Here is a 14,934-nt window from a genome sequence, read left to right as displayed (position 1 = left end):
GGTAAGAGTGGGTGAATGAGGATGACAACAGGCACAAAAAGCATAGCTTAGTATGAAAAACCATTGCAAAAAACAGTCTTTATTTGGTACTTTGATATTTAATTGGTGCATTATACATTAAACTAGGAATACAGCCTTGCAGTTGTATGCCTCTGCTTCAAATGAAACACTTATATTAAAACATAGCTACATAAATATCAGAATCATTATCATTCTTAGGAAATAATTGGTGTAATCTCTAACTTTTCTCTCTGAGCTTGGGCCTTGTGTAGTTTGTGTGTCCCTCAGAATTGCACTCAACCTCAGTTGGACTGCTGCTCGGCTGGATGAGAATCTGGGAACGAAAAAAACAAACAAACATTGAAAAAGAGACACTGTCATGCACAAATCCTATTTCAACTTCAGTATTTTGACATGACACTACAGTACAAGATGGTTCTTCTCACCACTGGTGGCTCACTGCTCTCTCTTTTTCCTTCAGATATCCTGCTATCAGAGCTACAGGATGTAGGGGAGTACTCTCTCTTCTGGGCTGGAGTGTGACGAGAGATGTTACAAAGAGGCCAAAAAACAAAACTAAAATAGCTAAAAACCGTCTGCCTACCTCTCTATGAGCTTTATTGGTTTGGCAAAAATGCATTAATATCCATATGACAGTACTCCCTAAACATATATACTGAGTCTTCAGCAGATGTGACATCTCAACTAATATTTTAAAATGCACAATTTGTATCCATAAAAGTAAATCCTCAGACTTTAGAACCAGGTCGTCCACCACTAATTATAGCCTACATGGTTATAATATCTGAAAACAATGTCAACATTGAAACTAATAAGTTTTACAAAGATAGACATACTGCCAGGCAACTGTGCTGGATAGCATTGTGTTGTCAAAGTATACTTGAACTGGCAATTCATGTTTTCTCTTTTCATCTAGTTACTGACAGTTTACATCATATCTAAACACAATCTTGATGTGAGGCAAGTGTGTCATTTCATTCAAGATTAAATGCAAAGCCGTGTAGACATACAGTCAGATTTGTGTATGTATATACCTGGTAACGTTTCAGACAGTTGTTGGGTGATGTCTGAGGTGCTGCTGCTACGTGGCAGAGGGCTATCTCCACCTCCCAGCTCCTCCTCCGCCCCACATTCTGACAGCTGACACTCCTCCACATCTGACGGACAGGGCAAAAGAGGACACACTGTAAGGCCTGACCGATCACATACCACAATGCAAATGTTTAAATGGAGTCACAGCGGGATATGTATTTTGTTATTATTAAGGGATTTTGCAGACACATTAGGACATGCACACATGCAGTGGTGATGCAGACACTGGTGTTATACAGACGTTTCCTACACACTGCATACAGCGGAAGGGCTGCCAGATTTCTAGCATGTTCAACCCACGATACAATTTTAAGTGTGCGTTAAAGCATAAACCTCTCCGCTCCAAGTACTGTCACGAAAGACACAGATACAGACACTGCCAGCGTACGACAGGTAGTGACAGACGGATGGAAGAGGAAAGGTGATGGTCACAATACACACAAAAATACATGCAAGCTCTCAGAATACACTTTACCTGAGAGTCTGTGAGAGCAAGCAGAGTTACCAGAAGAGATACCAGGCAAGAAAGAGCTCACAGTGTGGAGCAGCATAGGAACGCTTTTAGTAGTGGGCAAAGCCTCGTATAGATGAACACAGTTGCTGATGGACTGGCTTCGCTTAGCTTCCATCAGGGAAAAAGAGAGAAAAGAAGAGGGGGAAAAAGAAAACGGAAGAGTAAAGGGAAGAAGACAGTGTTCAATGACAGCAAAGTACAGCATGCTACAATGCCGCTTCTATAGCTGCTTTCATTGATAAATGTATTTCTTGATCAGGAGAGTAAATAAAGCAAGGTAATAGCAGAGTTTGACATTAGACTGGTCATATTTAGTGTTTGCTGAAAACTGGGTATCAGTTCCAGAAATTATTACTCATGTGGAAATGTGAATAAATCAGAAATAATATACACAGCAGATTAAAAAAGTCACTGAAACTGTAAATTCTGTGAGAATACACATTTGTTGCATGTATAAGTGCTTTTTGCAACTTTGAGATCACAGATTGTTAAGGCGGTTATTCATCTTTGTTGAGAAAATCAAATAACAATATATGGGACAATCTATTATTTTACATAAATGCATAACACATTTTAAAGAATTAAAGAAGTGAGACAGAGATTTGTACTGAGTGGGATGTTTTACAGTTAAATAACAAATCGTTAGTGCTCTCTGCTGGATGAACTATGTAATGGCAACATTATCTCTGAATTACCTCTAAAGTATCTTTTTCATTTCTGGCCAACATATTCACCAATTCAGCAATAAGATAATATCTGCTGATTTATTGGGTGTGCCCTAGTTTAGACTGGTGCTCTTTTCTAATTCCATGTGTTTTCATATGACACAAAGCACTAAAATCTATGAAATCATCAATCATACAATAACATCATATAGACCTTAGGATAAAGTTAACGTTATCACTTATTTTTCATTAACCTACCAAAAACCCTGTTAAAGTACACATGCAGAGTAATTTGGAGTAATTAGTTCGTATGTGTTTGGAACAGAGGAGAACAGATATTTAGACTATAGCTACTGCATTTTTTATCTTATTTGTGTCTAAATTATATTATCTTGACATCAAAATTTAGACGCATATTAGTAAAGGTAAATCTGATAGCTATCCCAACAGTGGCAGAGTGAGAGTTGGTTCAACTGGGTCTCTCTAGTTGTCGAAGCTTAATGAGTACCATAATGAAATATCCAGCCTTTTCCTCCATTATCAAGACAAGATCTCAGAACAATATTAGTTTGTATTTGCATGAGCAAGTACGGCCAAGTTTTGATAGTTGTCATTGCTGAGGCATTGCCATTGTGTCTAGATAGCACTCCAGGCTTAATCTCAAAGAGAGCAATGAAAGAGGACAGTTCTATTCTCCGCTTTCAGCATACTTTAATTACGCCTTTCAGTGTGAGAGATACGTCGTCTCTGCTACAGCCCGCCGCTGTGTCCCATTTATGCATATTAATGAGCATTAATTACACTCTTAATGAAACTATCAAAAACTGCCGTGCAATTGATGTGTGGGTCTTCTCTTGAGGAGTAGGGAGGAGGGCTGCCGGGCCTTTGAAGATCAATGTGAGAGAAATCCAATTAGGCCAAAGAAAAGGAAGGGAATTTGAAGCGGTTGTGTTTAATGTCCATCTTTGCTTGCACGCAGATATAAATAAATGGACTAACTCAATAGGTGCATAAACATGCACACGAGACACATAATAGATGTGTCAGCAGCGCGCACACACACACACACTCACACACACACAGTTCTAAGACTTCATCCTTCAGGCACAAATACACCTGCTCCTAGCTCAACAAGCTCATCATTTCAGAACGTTAGTGGTAATTGGGAAGGCGGAAGGCCAGGAAAGGAGAAGGGATCGTCTCTGTCTTTTATCCTCCACATTAAGATTCTGTCTAGACAAAATTAAGACGAGCGAGACAGGCATTGCGGCTAGTTACTACTCTACTGCCTTCCAGCTCAACTTATAATTAGCCTGCCACATTCCCATCAGATAAGGGGTGTTTGCTGTATCTGAATCGAGCTAATGACAATGAGTGTCCAAAGCTGGCCTTTGACACGCCGTCGGGGGATTGTGTTGTATGCCTGCAATTGAGCTGACATGGAAACATGTTGACATTGGCCAGTGACATGTGAGGGGAACAATAGGGGCCATCTGCTGGAGCTCTTTGTCTTTGCTGTTAGGCCTTTCAACGACACCTGGGCTGGCCTATACGTGGACCTGTCTGAAGGCTTTCACATGCAGTCAATACATCAGATAAACGCTGTGCTCTGACGTTGTGCCCCAGAAGCTTATCAGCGCTGTGTTCTTGGTCCACACAAAGGCAGAAGATTAATACACCATGGAGAAAGCATAGAACACACATGTAGAGGGTCTTACACAAAGTATTCCGTTGCATTATATTTTGCCTACTTTAATTTTACAGTAATATGCTGCTAGTATAGCGACAATGTTATATCACAGGTTCTTACCAGAGGCTTTCTGTCGGACGTTGTTACGGGCCTTCTCTACACCAGGAGCTCCTGATGTGGTGGCAGAGCGTATCCTCATGGGTTCCTGAACTCCCGGCCCGCTCTGCTCCCCCTGGTTCCTCCAACTGAGTGAAAAGGAGCGAGCCACTGCTGCTGCCTTCTGGGAATCCTGAATGACTCCTGAAATGCAGATACAATACTTGCTAAGTACTGAGGTGTCACTCGCTGTACATTTTTCAGTAATATTCAGCTTTATATTTGGATTTAGCAGCACCAAACTGTCAACAACACAATGCCCTCTTACACTACAGAAGTAGCTGTGCAGTGTTGCCTTAAACTCGTGTTGACTATGGTAATATCTGAGCAAGCATGAGATCATTGGTAACTTAAAGCTCCTGTGTAGCAATTGAAATTTATCTGCATTCGACAAGTACTGGTGGTTATATCAATCATTTTGTTTGACCAATATTGAAGACGAAAAGTAAAAAAAATGAAGTTATGAGTTACTAAAATATTCAGTATTAAGGAGAGGTATTCAGTAGCTGAATGGTTACTGTGCATACCACACAACCGCAACGTCCTTGGTTTGATTTCAGTCAGCGACCTTTCTTGTATGTCAAACCCATCTCTCTCTCTCTCCTCTTGTTTCCTGTCTGCCTCTAAAATGCCAATTATTTAATAAAGGCAAAAATGTCACTATGACATCTATTTTCTGTCAGTTGACCAGTGGTGTAATTTACTTTTTTCAGCACTGAATAGAAATTTAAGAAGGTTCACAAATTTTCTAACCAAGATCCAGGTTCTGTTGGTAGAAGCTCTGCAATTTTTGATATTCCCATGTCCCATAAAATGCCTATTAAAAGTATTTATTCCTCTTTATTGAGTAACTAATCAACATAATTGACAAAATAAAATCAAAGTAAAATAATATCTCTACAAAGTGGTATGACTAAAAATAATATGCCACAGATTTAGCATTGGTCTCCTACAGTTTCAAAAAGGATCAACATTGATGCAGCTGAACCAGAGAAATTGTCTTTCTTATTTGACACATTCCTCTTCCTCATCAAAACCTGGTGCATGCATTAACCTGCAATACAAACCAGCTGCCACCACTTCAGTTGGAGATTTGGGTGTGTCATGTTATTAGGGGAGATAAGAAGGGGGCTGAAGAAGTCTGGTATCGTCACTTCTTTCTAACTCCACACTCTCACGTTATTTTCATTTTCAAATTTATTTTAGCACCCCCCCCAAATACACTCTGATGTGTAAAATCTACCCCCTTGCTTCAAAATAAAGTGTTTTAAGAAAAAAACAAACCACCGTCATAATTGCAAGAGAGGGAAAATAAGACTCATCTTAAAGTAACCAGGATTTATGTTTCCAATTTCAAACTTTTTCTCACCCAAATTTTAGCCAACCCACATTCCCCATCTTTTCCCCATCTCTCCCTCTCACCACGTCCTCGCTGCCTCTTCTCCTTCTGTTCGCTGAGTTTGTCCAGAGGCAGGCTGGCCATGTCCAGGCCGTAAACTGAGCGTGCCAGCACAGCCGTCAGCGAGTCCATGATGCTGGCCCACTCTGTCACCAGCTCCTCCCAGCAGGTAAGAGAGGACAGCACTGCCAGCAGCTCGTCCCACAGCTCCCGGGAGATGAATACGCACAAGTTGGCTCGCACCCACGCCACGATGATGGTCTGAATGCAGGATGAGACGACATTGAATGAATTAGCATTGACAGAAGGGGTTACAGCTATGGATTACAGCCTCTAATATAATGTGACATGTGATTTGCTATAGTGTCCCCTTGCCTTATTGTCAAAAAATACCCCATGCAGGACATAAACACACACACACACATACATATATGTGTCGGAGCAAGTTATGGCAGTTGGTTATGAATGAAATTACACGATTAAATCTAATAAGTGTCTGTAAGTGTACTGTGAGTAAAAAGTTGTACTGGAGGTATGATGACACATTTACACTCAATCCCTGCAGACATACCCTGAAGAGTATAGATGCCAAACTTTCAGCAAAGTTGTCTTTTCTTTGGTTTTCCTGTGGCCTCTTCATCACCGCCTCAGTGATCCTCAGTAGTACCTGCAACATCTGCTCCCTACAGAACAAACAGTGAAACAGAATATATATATTTTTGTCATATACAGAATGCTTTTAAAAAAGGAGTGATCATGAAATCATCAAAATAAAATCTAAAACGTTTGAAAGCTAGGACTGACCAAAGGAAAAAACTGATCTCTGTTATGTATTTGAATATTGCACTGACCATGTTTGTGTGTCCATCGTGTGCTCCATGATCATGTGCCGGTAGATGCTGAGAACACACTTGCACACCTCGACCTGGTTGTCCAGGAGTTTAGGTAACTCCTGGCACGGCTCCAATAGGAACACATTGGATGAGTTGGTCAGGAACACCTACGCACGCAGATCCATAAAGACAAAAAGTTAAGTTGAACAAACTAAAAGTAAAAGTAGGTTAAAATAAAAATAGAGAAAATGCATACAGTAAGTATTGCTGATCCTAAAAACCAAATGCTGCGACCTCAGGGTAACAATGCAGCTCTGAAAATAGAGACAGACCTGTAGTGTGGGCTGGATGCCAGCCTTCACGTCCCTGTTCTGCTCCTCTGTGAGAAAGCCCCGACTGATGGCGCTGCTAAACGAGTAGGTCCTCCCCCAGCTGGACGTCCGTCTGTGACCGTGACTCTCCAACATCTGGAAAAAGACAATGTCACTCAATGACTCAGCAGAAATAAGCAAAGACACAAAGATTCATACTATACCTATAATAGAAGGATCTCCTATGTTAGTTAAGATAAAAACATGGTATGATCTTAACTTGTTTAAGTCTGGTGTTATGAGACTAAAATGGTGTGTTTCTAGTTTATGGTGTGATTTAAGGATGAGTATGTTATTTAATAATATCATTTCAGTCACATTGAAGTTAGAATGAGTAGTGACACTATCTGCATCTTTACCTGTACGTGCATGTTGTTGGCCTCTGTGCTGAGTATCTGTTCAGAGCTGTCATCCACTTCATCTTCCTGTGCAGTTTTGTCGGGCTCTGTCATGAAGCTGGGTTTCTCCTGCAGGATCCACTTCCTGTACACTTTGATCACCTTCCTGATTGCTGATGCCTCACAGGACGGCAGCAGGAAAGCCTAATGAGCGGGGACATGAACATTCAAGCTGAACTGCAACAGTGTTGTGAATAGTTTAACAAGTAGCCTGTTTGGTAGGAGGGATCTTCTAGAAATGTTAACAAATGGCCAGCAGAGGGCAACATAGCACAAGTTATCACAGTGAAATCATCAAGTCTGCATTATAATCATGACTCAATATGAAAACCATATGGCATCCGCAATGAAATGTATTTATACGTCAAATATCGAAATATTGCATGGATACAGTTTCTCAGATTCACCTGGTGGAAGACCTCGTTGACAAAATTCACATTGTCCCTTGTGGACAGCAGGATGGCGTGCACCATGTCATACACATAGCGGTGCTCCTCTTCAATGCTACACAAACTGGAATCGCTGGGCCGACGATCAGACAGCGTGCTGCTGTTGGAGTGGCTCTTCTCAGGCTCCCCCGCTGGCCCGTTTGTATCCCCATCCGTCTTATCCTTCTCCTTCTCCTGGCTGCTACTGCCTGCAGTGACAGTCTGGGCACCACGCGGACACACCGTGTTAGTGAGAAATGAATCTCTTAATATGCTAAAGGTTGTTCGTTCTCTGTTAAACAGTTGGTCGCTGTAGTCTCACTGATTAGAAATTCCTTTCTCGACTGATTGTGTTTTAAGGTGTTTTTATGGGCAATGAGCAACTGAAGTAGCCATTATTGTAAAAATGATTTTCACCTCTATGTAATCAGAACAATATTAGTTTACCCTTCTCTCTCCAGTACTGTTTAAATATATTTTTAAACACTGCTAAAATAATGATACAGAATAACTACTGAGGGATGATGAGTCTTAGGATGTTGTGTGCAGTGATGTTTGAACATTTTTGTGAGCACGTATTCTACAAGTTTGCTACTGTCATTACACACATGTTCAAATACAGACTTAAAAGCAGATCGTGCTTGTGACTGCACACTTCTTGTTGATCGATATGTCTTGTCCAACATTTCACAGCAAAAAAATGCGTGTGTAAATTTTAAAGTAGTTACTTACAGTGCTTCAAAATGAGTTTGTGAGAAAACATATTTCTACACACTTAAACCCATTGAAACACATTTCCCTGTGACTTCACATTTATAAATACATATGTGAATAATTTTTAAAATGCATTGTTCTTTGTATGCATGCCTGGGTATCTTTATACAGATACAAGTACTGAAGAGTTTTGCTACACAAAGCAAGAAAACCCTCATAACAGTCTACCTCCTCCCTGGATGGTAGAATGAGAAATCAACAGAAGGGTACTGTCGTGCTCACCTGGATGAGTTTGGGAATGACCTCTGTGCCGTTCTTGGCGCTCTGCGCCGCAGCAGCACTGCTGACATACTTCTTCTCCAGGAAGAAGGTGACCAGCCAGGTGATGAAGGCCACACGGGGTGCCAGGTACTGGTCCCTGGTGCAGAAAGTGCTCTCACTGTTCCGCATCACTGACACATACATGGGTTTTGGTCTGTGATGGGGGAGGTCTGATCGAGCGACACAGTAAGAAGAGCGGAGGATGGTGACAGCGGGAGAGTGAAAAATGGAAAATGCACAAAAAGAAAACCGCGAGAGAGATTAAAAATCGACTCCACATGTATTCCTGTGAAGCTTCAAAGTTTTTCCAGCTGAAATACAATGTGTTCACTCTACCATAAAGCCACAGGAACTGAAACAAAAGCTTTTTATTTTATTTTCTATTTACACCTGCTCACTTGTTATACCTTTGTCTTGTAGATGATACTATCATGAGTACAATATTACAACAACATACATGAATTATGTCATTCTCTCGTCAATCGTCAAGTTTATGATGACTATTGTGAAATACTGTTCTAAAATATTGTTAAAATAGTATTTATTTTAATAGTGCGTATAACAACCTATAACTCAGTGGAAATGTTAAATAAATAAAACAACTATGTCTCTCCTTATTAAAAAGGTTTGTTTCATGCTGAACATCTCAAAGCTTTTAAGCTATTCCCATGTGCTGCAGTTTGTTTATTCCTTCAACTTAATACTGCCTCTGCTTCTTTTCACTGAAATGTAATTTTCCTAATGTTTGGCCTAAAGTGCCACTGTGCTTAAAGACAAAAAGAATTGTATTGAGAGTGTGTAGTAGAGAATGCTAGTTTGCTGAATAGAAGCGTTTTTCTCCCACAAAAATGTAACATAATCAGACTTTACAAACAGCAGCTCTTGAGTTCAAGTACAGTGTGTATTTTTGCAGTAAGAGTGAAAAAGCTTCAGGAAGATGTTCAATATATACTGCATTTCATGCTTACCTAATAAAGGCTTGTAGAGATTTGTGAGCTTGGTGAAGGAGGGGAAGAGGTGTGGAAGGTAGTACTTCTTGAACAGGCTGAAGAGAAACCTGAAGCCCGTGTCCTGGTTCTCTTTGTTCCTCCATTCTAAACTAGATGCCTGGCAGTAAAACAACACAAAGAAAAGACAAGGTCAGGCTACAGGGAGAGGAGACACTTCCAGCATCACTAAGACAGTTTGAAGTAGTGTTTGCAACACAATCATTTGAAGGTTCATCTAAGAAACAATGTGCAGAGGGGAAATGGTTTGGGCTGGGTACACATAAAGCTCGGTTCAGACCAAAAATTCACGACGAGACGAAACTATTTTAGAACGTTGCAGGGAGATGTTACAATGTTGTGAACTGTTCTATTTCAGCTTGACTGAAGCTGGCTGATGGCGTTGCTTAAGATTCAGCTTGTCGAGTCACTAGTGGCTGGATTTAGAACATAAGGGATGTCACCCGATTCGCTAGCCAATCAGTGTAGCAAAATCAGCTGGTCAAGTCAGCAAACTGTCAGCTGATCGAAATGCCTTTTTGAATGGAGGAAAAAAAGAGTCTCTTGTTTTTTTCCCCCATCAATTCTAAGTAACTGATTCATATTTTAAGACACTACAAATTATATCCAGCGACAAAAAAAGCTTTAAACCATCAGCTAGACTGGAGGTACATAGAGTCGTTGCTATGGAGATGACACCATCTCATTTAGTCGCGTTGGTGTAAACTGTCAGGTTTTGCATTGCAAGTAGGTGCAAGTTTTAACTCACCTCGTTGTGACTCTTTGGTCTGAACTGTGCTTGAGATTAAAAGGCTCAAACTTTACACGCTTAACAACTATTATTGCCTTTGATTTTTAATCTTACTGTTGTGCAAGACCGGAGGGGCTGCATAAATTCATGACAAGTGTTCATCAAGACTACAACTAATCCAGCTAACTACTGACGGACATTTGTCTTCCCATCCCTATAAACAAAGGATTCAAACTTGAGATACTGACATGATGACCACATTGTAGCCACTGCATAATCTGATAAAACAGCTGTGTTGTATCCTCCTCAGCAAAAACAGTCATTACCTGGATAACCATGTACTTGAGCAGAATTTCAAGGATGAAACACGTCAGGTCATCTGCAACCTTTTCTCCTACCACAGCCGGCACCAGCGGGGTAATCTCTTCAGGCACCACCTTGGCTGCTCAGATTGACAGACACAAAGACCCGAGTTAAGTGCCATACGTGTTTAATAAAAGAGGATAAAGTCTGATGTTAGTTTAGTAGCTTTTTTGATGACTTCAGTGACCACCCTAATCACTTTAAGCTGTGACACATGTAGAAGTATGTATATTCATGTGTGTCTGCCCTGCCTCACCATCAGGGGGGTTGGAGAAGGGGTTGTAAATGATGGTGTCAAGGGTGCAGGGCCCTCTGGAGGAGGGCACAGCAGGGAATCCTGGCACCAGACAGGCAAAGATAAGAAACTGCTCCTCAGCACAGTTGTCCCTCAGGGCCTGCAGCCACAGCAGGAAGAGACGGATCCCCTCACAACGGATCTAGACAGGGGGAAGATAGGGTGAGGGTGAGAGGGATGAAAGAATATGAAAGGATATACAAAAAGAGGCCAGAAGAGAAATACGTGGCAGGATGAGAACGTGTCGTTGAGGTGAAAACGGCATTTACCTTGAATGAATTTCCAGTGTGTAGAAGCTTTTTCAGAATAGAACCTGAACAAACGCACACACACAAAAAAAGAGCACAATTGTCAAAGACAAAGCACCCCAAATATTCAACAGACGACCTACAGCTGATGTTCACAGACACAACAAACGGCACAAAGCTGACAGGGAGGGACGTGCTTGTCGTCTCCACTGAGGCAAATTGACCTTGATGGGTGGTCCTGACAAACGAGTGGGGAGAGTGGCAAGGCTTCACGTTTTCCTGATGAAAATTAACATGAGTTGGCAGCGACATGCATTCATGGAGGCAATCTGGTTCCGCTGTAATCAAATGAGACATTGCTCTGATTGCTAAATACCTTGAGTGGAGGATGTCTGTGTGTGTGTGTGAGCGAGTGTGAGTTAGGACACACTGGTGACAGCCTGCAGACAGCTGTGAAGCAATTTTGGCTTGTATTCTATAATTTCAGGTTTAGGATTAAGGTTAAATCTTGTGTTACTTTAAGATAAAAGTCAAACTAATCCAAGAGCGTGCAAGTCTTGATTTATTCTTTTTAAACGGACTAATCTGACCCAGACATATTTAAGTGGTAGCCACAAGTAGCTGGTTAAGAAAGTCTGATCATGTTTGCTGGTGTCTGCTGCTTTCATTGTTCTCCTCTCATCAGGGTCATATTTCTATGTTAGAAAACATAAAGGCAGTGAGGAAATATTCCGTAGATCCTGGGCTCAGGAGAGAGAAAGGTAAGCAGGAGTACGCAGAGACAGAGGATGATAAAAGCTGTGAAGATTTTCTTCAGCTTTAAATGGTGTGCTTCAAACGCCTGTGACCTTGCAATCCTCGTCTAAAAGAAGAGAACCACTAAAAACTCATTCATGTCATTCTTGACCTACCCGATCCGCCACAAGGAATTAGTCACAGGGCGAAGAAATGCTTTCAGCAATGTTAGTGGATGTAGAATGTATTAATAGCTGATAAAAAATAAAAGAAATTGGTGGAGAAAAAGAAGTTATAGTTATAGGAATTCAATTAAAAAACTGGTATGGCAAGAAGGATTTCAGCGAGCGTCACACATTTTTTCAAAGCAGAAGTCATGGTCCGACACATCCGAGAGCGAGTGGCGGGAAGGAGAACAAAGCAGGCGAATGAGATAAATATTGTTTTGCGGTGGTTACATTCTAAAAGCACAAATAATAACCATCAAACACTCAACAGATGATTCACAGTGGAGACAGATGCTCTGACTTTTGTTTGTTTGTTTTTTTCCTCCTCTGCATTTCACCTTTTCATTTATTCATTGAAATTCCACTCCATGTAGGTAGTGGACTGGTACGGTGAATGAACACAGGCATATTTCTGCAGATTTCTCAGCACTGGCTCAGTTCTTGACACAAGAATTTATTATCAAGGTCATCCATACTTGCTGAAATGTTATTATCACGAGTTGTGTTAAATTTTGCATATTTGTGTAATATATCAAATATTATATATCCATAACTAAAGGAAACCATCCAAATGGAAACTGAATTTGTTTTTTGTATGTATTATGTATACAATGAATTAATCACCCAGTTCACTGAAAATATACAAGGGCTGTGTAAAACTCTGATCTACTGGCCAAGTGGGCTGAGGGGGAAAATGAATATCACATTGGACACTGGAAGTACAAGGCAACAGCATTTGAAATTCTCTGTGACTTCAGGAAAAGGCCAAGAGGCAGCTTTAAACCTCTGATGATTTGTTGTCCAATGACTTAGGAAACAGTGAATTTGTCTGGGGCATCCAACCTGAGATGAGCTTCAGTATTTGGAATTACAAGCCTGAGGGGAAGGCCAATCTATAGCAGTGATCTAGACCTGGACTGTTTAGCTGCCAACGGCTGACAAACCACGGTTATAATTGGGGTTATCGCTTCTTGCGAGGGTTTTTTCCCCTTTTTTTGTGTGGGACTGAAATCATGCCAGCATAATTCAATTACTTATTTGCATTTCAAATGAAGTGCTCATTTGCATTTCCTATTTACATTCCCTTCTAAGACTAATTATTTTCTCTTCATTATGGAAGGCTTAGACATGGTTGAGGTGACATTTTTGTCCTAAGGTTTATCTTAGAGGTTATGGAAGCATAAGGAAGAAAGACAGTATATACAGTACCAGTCAAAATTTTGTTCTCTTGGATGAGCGTGTCCAAACTTTTGACTGGTGCTGTAACTACCTGACAGGTGTTACAGAGAGACAATACATACCTATACTGTGAAACTGCCACCGGTTGTAGATTTTCTCAGGCAGGTGCTGTAGAATTTTCTGAGGAGAAAAATAAGGAAAAGCTTTGATTAGGTTTATTAAAACAAAAAATTTCAGTAAGAACGACAGCATCAGGGTTGCATTAGGTTAGAAAGTACAACCTTTTTCCTTCAACCAGGAAACCTCTATGACAAACAAACATTATCTTTGCCAAAGTGCCCCTTAATCAAGTCACTAAATGAAGCTAAACCAGCTTTAGGGTTCACAATGATTTATTTGATGAAAAAAGAAGAATGAGGAAACAACGGCTGACGTTGTTTTGGTAAGTGCCAGCGTTTGGTCAAAGCAGTATGCATTTAAGGAATGCAATCTTCCTGCCCTTCCCCTCCACTTGGCCGTGCATGTCTGCAGATCCCTGTGACACAGGACAGCACTGTGAAATGTCATCACCTCACCAACAACCGCTTTACAACTCAATTAGAGCGCCCTAACCTTTCAGCAGCCTATCATTATTCTTGAATGCAGCGACAGGTTAACTGGGCCTCTCTGGAGAGATGGAAAAAAGGGGGCTGGAGGATTAGCAGATGTGTGTGTGTGTGTGTGTGTGTGTGTGTGTGTGTGTGTGTGTGTGTGTGTGTGTGTGTGTGTGTGTGTGTGTGTGTGTGTGTGTGTGCGTGTGTGTGCGTGTGTGTGTGTGCGTGGCTCGTTAACAGTCCGTGCACTGTGAGCAACTGATGCCCCAATGGCTCGCTACTCATCAAATCCTAATCAATGACCCTATGAGACTTCATGATTGTAATGTAGAGGTCAAGCCTGCTCTTTGCTGCTATATGTATGCAGCTCTGACCCGTTCAACCAGACAATCAACCCTGGCCGGTGTGATAAAAAGCTTATCTGCCCTGGAGAGTGAGAAACACAGGGAAGATATTGATAGAGCACTGAAAAAAGAAGAAGAAAAAAAAGCAGGTTCTGTCCTCTCCAGCCAAAAAAGTGTCAATGTAGCATCTGAGTGAGAAGGAAAAAAAGACTAAAAGAATGATGATGGGTATGAGATAAAGATTTCGGAGACAATAGAGCACCTGTTGTGAGAAACTGTCATGTGACATTAGATCTGAAGGGAAAAAAATGTAAATGTACATCATAAAATGTACATATTAGTTTGCTTCTTTCTTTTGTTTTAGACAACCACATCATCATGTTCTGTTGTAAAATCATCATATCATCAGAGTATGATGCCTCTGAACGATGGTGTCAGATACCATTATGTCGCTCAGTGCTTCACTGCATTATGCTAGGAGCTGTGGCTGTCCAGAAAGCATCTCCTGTTTTGAGTGTCTCGGTTTGTCAACAACTTCCTTCTTTCCTTGTCGTCTTCCATCTTTAACTTTCCCTTCTCGTCCTCTGAGACTAAATCCCTGTCATTATCAG

General features: G+C 41.0%; 1 protein-coding gene across 3 annotated transcripts in view; it reads right to left on the bottom strand.

The window, feature by feature from the left end:
* The window catches only part of ralgapa2 (Ral GTPase activating protein catalytic subunit alpha 2), a 91,309-nt gene that overhangs the window by 54,115 nt on the left and 22,260 nt on the right, over positions 1-14,934 (bottom strand). For all 3 annotated transcript variants that reach the window (XM_062440990.1, XM_062440992.1, XM_062440989.1), the window contains exons 4-19: positions 13,509-13,566; positions 11,267-11,310; positions 10,959-11,139; positions 10,666-10,781; positions 9,571-9,709; positions 8,564-8,772; positions 7,547-7,789; positions 7,101-7,283; positions 6,703-6,837; positions 6,389-6,537; positions 6,109-6,220; positions 5,561-5,798; positions 4,103-4,282; positions 1,056-1,178; positions 447-532; positions 244-334 (exon numbers count right to left, since the gene is read on the bottom strand). In XM_062440990.1, the coding sequence (XP_062296974.1) occupies positions 244-334; positions 447-532; positions 1,056-1,178; positions 4,103-4,282; positions 5,561-5,798; positions 6,109-6,220; positions 6,389-6,537; positions 6,703-6,837; positions 7,101-7,283; positions 7,547-7,789; positions 8,564-8,772; positions 9,571-9,709; positions 10,666-10,781; positions 10,959-11,139; positions 11,267-11,310; positions 13,509-13,566 (2,287 nt within the window). The remainder of the gene's footprint in view (positions 1-243; positions 335-446; positions 533-1,055; positions 1,179-4,102; positions 4,283-5,560; positions 5,799-6,108; positions 6,221-6,388; positions 6,538-6,702; positions 6,838-7,100; positions 7,284-7,546; positions 7,790-8,563; positions 8,773-9,570; positions 9,710-10,665; positions 10,782-10,958; positions 11,140-11,266; positions 11,311-13,508; positions 13,567-14,934) is intronic.

Source organism: Scomber scombrus, chromosome 19, assembly GCF_963691925.1.
Source record: "Scomber scombrus chromosome 19, fScoSco1.1, whole genome shotgun sequence".
In the NCBI taxonomy this organism is placed as follows: domain Eukaryota; kingdom Metazoa; phylum Chordata; class Actinopteri; order Scombriformes; family Scombridae; genus Scomber; species Scomber scombrus.
This window is presented reverse-complemented; position numbering and strand designations above follow the sequence as displayed.